Source organism: Periplaneta americana, chromosome 14 (genome assembly GCF_040183065.1).
Source record: "Periplaneta americana isolate PAMFEO1 chromosome 14, P.americana_PAMFEO1_priV1, whole genome shotgun sequence".
NCBI classification, from domain to species: Eukaryota; Metazoa; Arthropoda; class Insecta; order Blattodea; family Blattidae; genus Periplaneta; species Periplaneta americana.
The window spans coordinates 72,521,400-72,534,723 of NC_091130.1; the positions used below are offsets into that span (position 1 = coordinate 72,521,400).

A 13,324-nucleotide genomic window follows, 5' to 3' on the forward strand; every position below is an offset into this window, starting at 1 on the left:
ATTCTACCTGAAATAGAGGAGATGTTTACTGATCTTGACCTTTACTATGTTGTAATACTAACTTTTAGATCATAAACATCTAGGTCGTAGTAACAATTAAAAAAAATGCACAATATGTGATTATGTTGTTGTTGGTCCAATGCCTAGGCATTTGACAATGAAATAATTCACTGTCTTGCACTCCATTATTTTTTAATCTATTGTTAAAAAAAATTAATATTGCAGTTTTTTAATGGTTTGAGTCGAAAATGTCTTACAGTTGTGTATGTAATCTTTCAAACGCTGTGCACTAAATATTATTTTCTTGTTTGTTGCAGGGTACTGCTTGAACGACTCATTGTAAATAGGCCTCACCCCTGGGGTCTTCTCATTACATTCATTGAGCTTATTAAAAATCCAACTTACAAATTCTGGAATCATGAGTTTGTACATTGTGCGCCAGAAATTGAGAAGTAAGTGAGAATCACTGTACAATAAATGTAATTTATAATGTAGTTCAGCTTTGTACAGACTCAGAAACAAAATTTGGGCCACCTGAATTTTCTAAATTGTAGTTATAACATACTGTGCGTGCTCAGGAAACACTGAATTATAATTGGAACTTGGGAAATTTGTTTCTGGTTCTGTATAAGAATGCTTTTTGCTTCTTTCTATAAAAGTTTTGCTGGTCTTTAAGCGAGCAGTGTTGCTATAATTCTTCAGCCTCACAGCTGGCATACAGTACAGTACTAGCAAAAGTTATGCACTCACGCATTTGATGACAATAGCATTCCTTTTTCCCGTAACTGGTAATGATGTCAAAAAAGAAAAAAAACTAACGAAAGGTTGGAGATTGTACATTAAAGTTCACTAACTGAGGTGGTGAGGAAGAGAAGGAGAATTGGCCATTTTAACACTCATGCATGTACAGACTACCCTAAGTGACAAGTATGTAGCAGATAACTTTGTGCTGTTTTTGATAAACTGTTTTGTGCTGGCTGCTGTTCCCTATATAAAATAATTTCAGTGTTGCCAGCATGGTATGTAATCACTGATTTATACTATAATTTTGTCAATCAAATTGAGCATTAGACTGAACAGTAGGTAAAGGTTGCATTCAGACTGAGTGGTATGCTTAAACATGAGTGAATACTCTTCACTTGCTATATTGCTCATATTGGTACAGATAAGAGCATTATGGCATCTGTGACTCACAGCTGACCTCTGCTTCTTGAGTGTAGGCTCGTGTTATGCTGTCGATTTTTGTGTCAATAAAAAAACGCCACACCCATTGGATTTTGTTAAGTAATCTTAGTAGGCAGACTTCAACTGGAAATGAAAAGAAAACACATTGAGTCACAGTTTATCATGATGGTTGAGCGTGAAGAAGCAAGGTGAATGATCTTAATTATAAAACATTATACACATTGAGCAAAGAAAATGTATAAGCCTTGGCAGTTACTGCCTTGGGCAGTCTAATGAAACAAGAGGCTGTTCCTAAATGTTTCTAAAAAAGGCTATTTTCTGGCCTTACATTGATAAACCTATATTTCACAATGGAGTGAGTGAGGACATCTGAGTTGACCATATTACATATTGTATGTGACTCATTTGCGCAAGTTACAGACAGGATTGAAAGAAAGGCGAATGAATCTGTGAGTCAGGTTTTCGACAATTGCTGTAATGTAGGATGTGCAAGCTGTGTGGCAAGAATGCTATACTTTTATCAGATTTGTGAACTATACTCTTGTGCAAATAAAAATAACATATATCCATGATGATGAGTATCTTAACAAAAAAAAGTGTTCAGGCCTCTTGCAATTCACCAATGTTTTTGTCACATGGCCTGGAGTCACACATACAAATTCACTGCTTGTAGGAGAGAGATTATGGTTAATGAAACCTTTCCAAAATCGTACCACTCCTGGAAGAGATCCTAAAATGCATGCATTAAAAAGTAATGAGTTGTGATAGAAAGATGCTTTGGGCAGTTAAAGCAATGCTTTCCCATTTTTCACAATGAAACCAAACATCTTAGTGATAAAGGCTTTGAAAGTTTCAGACATTTCTAACAATGAAGAAGATGGAGTGGAAGTTGGAGAAAATATGATGTACATACTAGAGAGGGGGTGCAGCAAAGAAGAGATGAAATAGCTCCTTTTAAGTACAGACTTTGTTAATGAAAAGATTTGGATTCTTTTGGTTGATTAACTTTTAGTTGACTATCTTACTGAAAATATTTTGTATTATCTCTAATATAATCAATAAAAATGAGACAAATTCGTAAATAGTTTTGAATAGTCAACATTATTTATCTTGTTTTTTTAAATATGTTTTTGAAAGAGACTGGTAGTCATTATTTCCTCTTGTTCCACTTCCAGAATCAAACAAAAGTAGTATTGGCTAACACAGGATCCTATTTGTGTACTGATTGTTTTATCTTGTCCCATTGGCATCCCAGTTAGTAACTACTCGCTATTTTTAACTTTATTGGTTTTAGTCTGTATCTGTGATGATTCTTTCAATTTACTAAGTAATAGTTGTGTTGCAATCCTTCAAAGCTACAATTTTATTGCCATCCCTCTTTAGATCACTAATGCCCGGTTTCTGGAAAGACAGTTACCCGTACAAACAGAGTTATCTATGATTTAACATGCTTATATGTTTAAAATGAGTTTCCGAAACAACAGTTATCATTATCTTTATAGTTATCTGTGCTTCAACTAGTAACTATACCTTGGCCTGTAGTTACCTGGCTGTTAGCACTGATTCGAGTAAATATCGACATGCTGTGCTACTGCTTTACTTTTTTGTAAACTATAATAACTGATATTAAATAATAATATAGACTGCAATAAATTAATTTACTATATTATCTGTATAGTTTTCAAAACTTGGCACTTTGTTTACAAAACTTACGGTAAATGTTTTACTTTCTATGACATATTAGGATATTTTATTTTTGGGTGTTCTACCAATGCCAATGGCATTTCAGGCTCTGAAAAGTTCATTTGTAATAAGTGAAAGCATTCATATGAGTGAATGTAAAATATTTTAATATGTTTATCAATATGGCTGCCATAGCCACCACAGCTGAATACGGTTGCAGTTTTGAAGCAGAAGTTACATCTAGATCTCTCTCCATTAGTATTATTTACCTCGATAATCACGTCAAATACAAACAATTATTGTTCTTTTAATCATATTACGATTGAGTTGGAAGTGTACATATACACTATCGTTTATCACATGGTTCTTTAATTAAAAAGTTTTGCACCTACTAGTACAGAGCTCACTGTATACCTATCAGCCATATTACTACTGAAAACTTCTGCAAACAAAAGTAACTATAAATAACTAAAAAAATCACTAACAAAATACTAGTGGAGACATCTATGGACGACAATAGATACTGAACTTGAAGTTACCTCAACTTTTAGTTACAAGCGCTGATAAATATAAATCTGGAAACTCATGAAAGTTATCAGTGCAGTTAAATTTATAAGAGTAGCTAAGTAACTGAGAGTTAACTGACATGTACCAGAAACCGGCTATTAATCTATGATTTTTTTTAAAGTTGTTAATTTGTTAAATTAAATAGAGACTTTCTGAATTTCTGTATTGGTAATTGCTTTCAATTGCATTGTTTTGACATTAGATAATTATGAGTTGAAAAAAATATATATTTGGTGTTCTAGAATTTTTACAAATCCTGCTTGAAATTGCAAACTCTTTCCTTCCATGGTAGCCACTCAACTGAATAGGAATTTGTGTTCATGTTTTTCATGTCTGTAAACAAGTGGTAACATGCAGAAACCAGAATCTACACTCCGCACTTTAACGAAATGTTCATATAAAGCACAAGTGAAAGTCTATCGGAGATACTCCACTCATGTTACTCAGGAGCAAGCACTTAAGCTTGATTTTTGTGATCTACCATAGACCCATATAGGCACGTGATAAGTTCAATAAAACATTAGTACTGACTTATGGTGATTAGATAGACAAACTGTTAGCCTTTTGTTAACTGTGATCAAGACAAGCTTAGAAATTCGAAGTTCAACAATTACTGTATTGTTCAATGGCTTATTTTAATTTCGTTAACATTCAAGTTGTTGAAGTATTATACATTTGATGATCTTGGATATGCAGGATGAAATTGAATATTGCTTTTTATTATTTTTATTATTATTATATTCTAACTATGAAAGTCTGTTCCTTATTAGTTCACAAAAATTGCTATTTACTTTTAACGTGAAACATTTATGCTCGAGTTTCAAATGATTAAAATATTACGAAAATTTCAACATCTGACGTCAGTTGATAAGCAATGGGAATGAATGTGACACTTCCAATGTCACTTGCTTAGCAATGAATCATTCAGATGAAACACAGTAATTTCATTGTAAGTACTTGTACAGATATATGGTATATATTAAATAAAGAAATAAAGTAAAAATAATCATCAGTAATACAACACCATTAATTACGTTAAATTTATTTCATTGTCAATCATATTCAGAATCCTTATAACTAAGAACCAGTTCCTTAAAAGTCTAAATATCGCAATAACACCGAACTGAGAACGTAAACGTTTCACGCAATTATAGGTATCCCATGAATCCCCTGCCACTTTTTTGTGTAAGATGTAAACAACAGGTTCATTACATTTTTCCTGATATTACTGTTTACCATGAAAGTTATTATATATTAATACATCCGTCTTAACAGATGATCATATAGATCAGAAAAAAATTTCAGAAAAATACATATATGAAATAGAGACAAATAAGAAATGCATCAGTATAATAGGTAATAATCATAGTACAATATCCAATTTAGAAAGTTTAAGATATTTAGTGTATTTTCATCACACTTTTTATTTTAAATTGTGTGCTTATAAACTCCTAAAAATGTATTAGGTAGTGCCTTCTCGTAACGCTTAAAATATTATCTCTTTACTACATGTTATGCAGTGAGGGAAGTGGGGAAAAAACCAGAGGCGGTATGCTACCCCAAGATTTTCCTCTGGCATACCTCGATTTAAAAAAAGGCATACCCCCTCCCTTACAACATAGACATAAATGATATATACAATAAATTGTTTCATGCAGTCAGTAACGCGAATCTTTGAAGTTTACACAACACATTAAATTTCTTAATAAAATAATTTCAAGTTACTTCAGTTATTTACTAGATTATTTTACAATGTCCTTTACAATATTAAAGCTTCAAAGTGCCTTACTTAATTATTAATAAAAAGTGCAACAAAAAAATGACAGTCACTAAATTGGCAACAATGACCACCACAAGATACAGACCACAACCTTCTATATTTGAAATACTACCATTGTAAACATTCCAGGGGTTGAGCTTATCAAATAAGCATGTCTAAATACACACTGAATACAGTTCCAGAAGGCTATGGTTTAGATTTACGAAGCAAACAGATAGTACTCTGTTGTGAAGAAATGTATAAACTAATTTTTACGATCACATTTTTTCAGTGACAATATGTCATTTTTCACTAACTATATGTTTTCTGGCCATAGAAATCAGTGGTGGTATTCCATACCGTCTCACTTCCCTCACTGATGTTATAAGATCAGTTAAATAGGTAATAAATAGATAGAAAATGGAGTAAGTTTAAGACATTCCTATTTATTCCATTTTACTAAAGGTCGTAATATCGAATGTTACAGGCATTGTTCCTCTCCTCTTCCCCCCTCCCTGAACAAATAACTTCCAGAATCACACACAACTTTTTGTAAAGTTTTTAAAACACATACTAAATGATTTAACAATAATATGTAAAGATAGAGGTTCACCATGAGGGAAATAGATGAGAGAGAGAGAGAGAGAGAGAGACGAGCATTGATGAGATGTTTATCAGTTGTTGTTTAGTCAACTGTCCGAAGACAGGTCTCAGCCTCACAAATGATACCAACAAGGCATTACTTATGAGGCAACCAAGCCAGGAGATAATGGGGTAGTATGGCCAGTTCCTTTTCCCATCCATTGCATACATCGCCAAATAGCTACATATTACACTAATGCTTATGTTATTCATACTTTGTATTATTCTATCCTCTTTCTTAATCCTCCGCAGGCTAACCTGAAATGCACATGCTGTAAGCTAAGTGGGTATGAGGTACATATTATACCCCACGTTATTTTCTTTGAATTGTGTATGCAATAGTAAACTGCATAAAACTACCTATTAATGACAGCAAGTCTGTCTGTCCACACAAATATAACAACTCGCCATCTGTGGAATAGCTTTGTACAAAATTTTATATTTTATTTTGTAACGAAATCCTGTTACAACATTTTGATTTTTTTTAAATTGCACAAATCTTAATAGCCCCTTTAGACACAAAAGTTCGAAATATATTTTTAAATATATACTGTATGTATATATTTATGTATATAATCCATATAAATGTATCTATCTCCAAACCCAACCATTGGAATGTTAGGTAATTTTGTATTTATATTTGTATAATTGTAATTATTTTTTAACATTGAATAAAGAAAATCTAAATATTTAGCTATAGAAGGAACCAGCCATATTTCTTCACTTGTTTTCAAGATCTAAAGAAAAATGTGAAATGGGATATAAAATGGACCTCTCCCAGCTTGCCAAGGTTAAATTTCGTGTTTTGCATAGCTTCACTTACTGGTGGCATTCCTCTATGTCAACATTTAGAATTACTGTAGCCTATAAGAAAAGATACTTCTTAGGACAGGGTTGTCGACACTTCTATTTTCAGACAGTGAACACCATCTCTTGCAAGTTTGCTGCTTAATTTATTAACAGATTTAATTTGTTTCCAAATCTTCTGAATTGAGGAAGGAAGACAGATCTAAGTATGAGATGGGAAAAATTCTAACAAACCAGTTGAGAGCTTCAACAAAGTAAAGATTTCCATATTCGCGAGAAGTAAGAGACATTGTTTATAACCTTTTGCAGGGAAATAACATTTCAACATCATTCAGAAATAGCAAACACGCTTGGTAATGACTGGCTATATTGGTTACATGAAATACATGGCATTTTAAAGGCAGGAGATTCATAAACGTACTCACGGATTCATTCATTCATAGTTTTCTGCCTAAGGGCAGATCTTTCACTGCAAATCAGCATTCTCCAATCTTTCCTATTTTCCACCTTTCTCATAGTCTCCACATATGTTCCATGTATCTTAATGTTTTTTATCATCTGATATCTTCTGCCTCAAACTTTTCTCCCATTCACTATTCCTTCCAGTTCATCATCCAGTAGGCAGTTTCTTCTCGTGTTTCTTCTCCTCTAAATATGTAATATTAGAAGTTTACTATATACAGAAACCATCTGATCCTGTCCTACACTTACCCTACTGTTATTTGTATTCCATTCTGTAGTAAATACGAGCAAGTCCTGTTTTTGTCACAAGTCATCTCATATTTTGCTCATTTAATTATGAAACAGGCACATTATTTTATTTTAATTTATGTGTGAATATGCTTGTAGGAAAATTACATTTCCTTTCCTCTAAACGCACTGTGTGTGAGAAATATTGGAGAGCAAGAGAGTTAATAGTTTTATTGCCAAGAACTGACCATTAGTTAACAAAAAAAAAAAAAAAAAGATTGTACAACTCTTGACATGTTCAACATCTTAAAAACTCCAATGCTAATTTAAAATCTATGGAATATAATAAATGAAATGAAAAATCATTTACAAACATAACTCCATTTACAGGCACTATGTTTAGCAACTTTAGCTGACTTACAATTAATGATTTGATTTTTAATTGGAAAGTGTTAGAAGTGTCACACCATTAGCTACCCCAGCTGATCCTGTCATTTTTTCACTTTTACAGTTGTGTTTCTACCAAAAATGGTATGCACATTCTCAGCAATTGTGTTTGGTATACAGAATGACTGGCTAATGAGGACACTTCTGTCATCCTGCTTCTCCGAAACACACATCATCTAAAACACACTATTCCCGAACTAAGGAATCTTCAAATTGAAGGGTTGTTAATTAATGTTTATGAACTTTTATTAATCAATGTTGTTGAACTTTTTCTTATTAAGATGTTAGAAAATTGTAACTATTAAATAGACGCCCATGGAGCAAAGTCTGATGAACATTAGCATAACGTGTAAGTCTTTCTCTCATCTATTTAAATTACACCAAACTGTCGTCATCAGTGGTCTAGCAGCTACCATTAGGTTGGAGGTTCACTGTTTCAAACCCAGCTGAAGGCAATGGACTTTAAAGGGTGATGAAATCCTTACCATGGCTTCTTCCATAAGGTAAACAAAGCTGGAAGGCTTGCATCATAGATTACAGCATGTGAAAGACTCTGGCCCTGGTAGAGGCAAAATTTGTGGTCGATCATTTTTCACCCATGTTGAATTTTGACACTGAATAATCTCTTCAGTTTAGAAGCACTTTTAAGTACTGTTATGACACCAGACTTGTTTTCCGGCAAGAATAGTAATCTCTTAAAATTAATGCAGTCATCTCCCATTGTCACTCAGAATTTGGTTGGTGATATGAAAATTAACTACAATTTGAACTGGTTTGATGTAATATATATATCCATTTCTGATTTTAGATTGTTCGAGTCAGTGGCTCGATCCTGCATGGTCCAGAAGCAGGTGCAGCCACAACAGGAGAATGAACTGACGGAATAAATCACAAATGTTATACAAAGCAGTAATTTATACAAATGATTTGATTTTCAGTATGTTGTAAATAGCAAAATGATAGTGAGTCTAGTCTAAAGAGGAAGAACACTTAACTATATTTTTTGTATTCATAGTTTGATTTTTATGTCTGATTTTTAAAGATTGTGATGAGAAGTTGTAGTTACATAAATAGTCATTAAGTTTGTTTTTCATATATAAATCGAAAAAACGAGAGTAATTGCAGAGTGGATTGAATATACTGTCGAAATGTGATTTGGGAGCTCATCGCTGAGCTCCACTATTTTGCGATTATAATGTACAAACTTTTGTTTCTTCTTATGGTATGTTTGGAAATTGTACTTTAATTTTATGAGCCCACGCCATGGCAACACAACACTTTTTTTTCTTTCCCATGCAACTTGCCATACCAGTTTCCCCCCCCCCCCCAGAAATTATAATATAGAAGTTGTTTTAATGACTATAATATGGTACATTAAATAGAAGTGGTTTTTCATTAAAAGAAATGAAATAGTTGCTATAGCTATAGTGTCCATAATTTACAGATAGATTATTTTCTCTTGTATTGACTGGATCTCCTATGCTTATTATACACAAAGTTTAAAGCGAAAAGAGGACGTGAATTCTCATGTTTATTTAAAAAAGTATTTGAGTTTTCTTGACAATTATGTTTTGTAATTAGAGTTTGTAGTTATATTTGGGAACAAATTTCAAATATGTGAATAATATAAGAACATTGGTTTCCAACCTTTGTAATGTATGCAAGTATTCTATATGTATTTTTCAGTTACTAGACAAAGACTAGCATTTTGTGGTATAAGGTGAAAGCACAGAAAGAATCAGATGTTTCTGTATAATTATGTAAAATAATATTTTGGTTTTATGTATGCAAATCAGAACATTTTGTATTATTAATGGTCATCTAGAACTATTTTTCCCATTATCTTCATGATCCTGTTTTGCTTTCAGAGCAAAGCCTCTTTGTATGCCATCCTGTTCCCTTCTTGTAGCTGAGCTCCATTCCTTCTGCAAGTTAGTGATCTGAAGTCCATTTCCTTGAAACATTTGAAACCACTGAAGTTCACAGATTTGCAGAGAAACCTGCCCACGAAGAAACTTTATAATGAGAAGCAGCCAGTAAACTTTTACCATTGAAGTTTCACAGACTTGCAGAGAAACCGGCGCACAAAAAAATTTTATAAGAAGAAGTAGCCAGTAAACTTTTTCCAGAGGCATAATGGCATATCGTGGCTTTCTTTATGGAAGAATGCATTTTTGGAAATCTGTTTAGCAAAAGGTTCACCATAGGAGTTTATCAAGATGTTTAAGGCCTGGTATTCTATATGCCATTTAAACCTTACGTTCAGTTTAAACTGAAGTTTTTCATTCCACTTCATATTATAAACCTTAACTACCAGTTAATCTTGAGTTAACTTGAGTTTAACTTGATCGGCAGTTCTCTGCCGTTTAAATTGCAGTTCAAGGCTCAACAGTGCAAGATGGCGGTTAATTTTTCGAAATAGAGTGCATCACTTTGAAATATTCATAAATAAACATAAGTTTTAAAACAGATATTTTCGAAGTGGACAGTCCTTCAGAATTAGGCTTGTAGTCCAAACAATGTTTCGAAAAATTGAAACTCGGATACAACATGCAACAGAAAAATGAGAAAGTGCAAAAATATGTTTTGGGGTTTAAATTTAAAGATTATTTGAAAAGGTAAATGATTTATTTTTTATTTTTGAAAACATTCTGTTGAATCTCTGCATCAGTTACAAGTTGCACTGCGCTATTTTTTCTCTGGTAGTAGGCATACAGAAAACGATAGAAGATTTCGAAGGTGTCCATAAATCTACCATAAACTTATTGAGCATTGTACTGTGTGTGGCAGACAGTCTTCTGGTAATATTTACTATGGGGCTTGATTTATAAACACTAATAATTTTACCTAATTTTACTAGACTCATAAAAATAATTATATTCTTTGACTGAATTCTATTTCTTAAATATTCAAGATAACACACAAAATACGCACACTAATATTATTACTTCATTATTCAGTTGATTCTGTATGGAGTTACATCGCAGATGGTCATGGAAGGTTTAGTTTGCACTGTGTTTGGAAGTATAACGTTGTTAGCCAGCGTTATGAAACTATTTGAGGTTAAGTCTGACAAGCATACTGAAGTACGTGGTATTGGTTCTCTTTAGGTTTTTTATGATACTCTCTCTGATATCGAAGACAAAGATGTTTCTTAATGAAGATTCTCCACGAGCGTCGGCTAGTTTAAATCAATAATATAATTAAACAGTTGCGATCATTTTCTTTTCTTTCCTTTCCTAGCAATAATGCCAATCGTATTCCAGTGCGGTTTAACTTAACCGAGACTCTGCAATACAGCATGTTGAGTTATACTCACGGTTAGGTTTAACATAATCTTTAGATTAACCTTATTTATGAAACTGGGCCTTGGAGTTTAGAGTGTGAGTTTAAGTGTTTGGGGAGGCCGAGACGTAGATGGGAGGATAATATTAAAATGGATTTGAGGGAGTTGGGATATGATGCTAGGGACTGGATTAATCTTGCTCAGGATAGGGACCGATGGCGGGCTTATGTGAGGGCAGCAATGAATCTCCGGAGTCTAGGGCAATCTTTCCTGATCTTGAGAGTATGTGACTAATTCTTGGAATCATGTACCTTATTCATGGAGATCATAATTTTGAATTCTCTAAGTGATTTCGGTAACGAACTCTTCTGGCCCACTTTGTGACTTGAATAATTTATTTTGAATCAAAACATTTCACAGAGTTCCAAATTGAATTCTCAACTGAAGAAATAGACTGTTTAACTAAGGATTGTCACATATTTGACGTACTAAGGTTTAAGGTGTAAGTTCGTACTTTTATGTTACATGCGATATCCTCACACCAACCAGAACCAAGGCTATCACTGGGAAGGGGGGAGGAGGGGAACTTCTAAAAAAAAATTGTCATTTGACACCCATACTTTACTGTAAACTCTCGATCATTCACTTTGTGGATTAACCTGGGCCTTTTTATGCACTGCAAATTTTTGGTCTCAACTGTACATCACTGCCCTCTCAAACAGTGGACAATGACAGTTAATGACCTTGAATCTGGTTTGTGGGTAGATTTTATATTTCAGTTGAGTTTAGATTGTCAGTTCTTACACAGTACATGTTATTCATTGGTTTTTGTTAGTGTCAAACAATGTATGAAAAACGAAAACATTGTGTTATTGATTCAGCAGAAATCAGCCATGCGTCCCTTTCCGATAATTTGGTATTGCAGAAAATTCGTAATGTGATATGTAAAAAACAAGCTACACTACTGAGGCAGAAGTCAATTCAAGACTACTATGTTTTACATCAAGTAATATTAAATGACTGCATGAAGACAGACTTTTGAGTACAGTATTTATTTTGACACTTCATGAGTAGTCTAATTTAAATTCATATCACCTCAGTTGCGGATTATCTGCGGTTTTCCTACTCCCAATTACAGCAGATAATCGATAGTGTGTACTGAAACTGGTGAATTGCAAAGTATGCACTGTTATCTGTCTCATTAGGTTTTTGGCTCCAGTTCACGTCATGGTTCATTTGTCTTTAAATTGTTTAATTCGGTTTTGTTTTATCAGCGTCTTTGACTGCTATTTTGCCAGAATTATTGGATAAATTCAATTGTTTTAAAAGCATCATCTTCATCCTTTCCCGTTTTATGACTCATGGCCTGTTACGATCCCAGTCAGTCATTTATTCTGTCATTCCAAACATCTCTTCTATAAAACCATAAAAATTGTAAAGGAACAACTTGCAAAGCCAAAAAGATACAGGAGGAACAAAGTACTCAACTCACTGAAAGTGACTGAATTACGGTAATGCATATGGAAAACTTCTATAGCCAAAGGGAGATATAATAGGCAGCAAATTTCCTGACAGTTGTAATTCTCATTTTGATAATTAACATCAGAGTCAATATGCTTTGACCTTTGAATCAAGAAATCCGTTAAAGTTTAAATAGTTGCTTGGTAGCAAAAATCAGATTTTTTTTTTCTATTAATTATCAAGCAGGAGACTTACATTAAAAGACCAGACTGTCTTGCATAAATTGAGGCATGTGGCAGCCCTGACTAAAGCTGACAAAGTGATGTAGGCATACTTGTAAGTAAAATGAAACACTTCCATGAGGTTGGCTCGACTCGACTATTGTTACAGTTTATATATGAAATAGCTACAGGACAGGATCGCCTTGCTTTCCATTTACACACAATTGGAATATTCGATAGTTCTTTTCACTCACTATTTAACATGGATGAAGATATGAATAGTGCACACCTACAACACTGTCCTGCATTCAGGTCCACAAACATCTACATGACACTATTGGGAAGCAAGAAGAAATCTATCTTCCTAATCAAAGTGTTACATTGCTTAATTAAGCAGTTCGTTTATTATGGTGTCCAGTTTGTTTATACTTAAGATTGATCTCTGCTCAACTTCAGTGCTGTATTATAATCAGTTTATTGTCAAGAGCTTCAGATGCCTGAAGTTATAAGACAATAATTAATAAACAGGATTTACGTGAGAATTTACAAACTCATTAATATTGTAAAACAAATTAT

The 13,324-nt window shown here is 33.4% G+C and overlaps 1 protein-coding gene across 7 annotated transcripts in view; it reads left to right on the forward strand.

Annotated features, from left to right (window-relative positions):
• Not1 (CCR4-NOT transcription complex subunit 1) overlaps positions 1-9,077 on the forward strand; it is a 177,008-nt gene extending 167,931 nt beyond the window's left edge. For 6 of the 7 annotated variants that reach the window (XM_069845568.1, XM_069845567.1, XM_069845569.1 and 3 more), the window contains 2 exons: positions 318-452; positions 8,589-9,077. In XM_069845568.1, coding sequence (XP_069701669.1) covers positions 318-452; positions 8,589-8,667 — 214 coding nt within the window. In that variant the 3' untranslated portion in view covers positions 8,668-9,077. Of the gene's footprint in view, positions 1-317; positions 453-2,035; positions 2,290-8,588 lie in introns of those variants that run through there. The other variant, XM_069845570.1, reaches the window with a different exon arrangement.
• Positions 9,078-13,324: the final 4,247 nt, after the last annotated feature.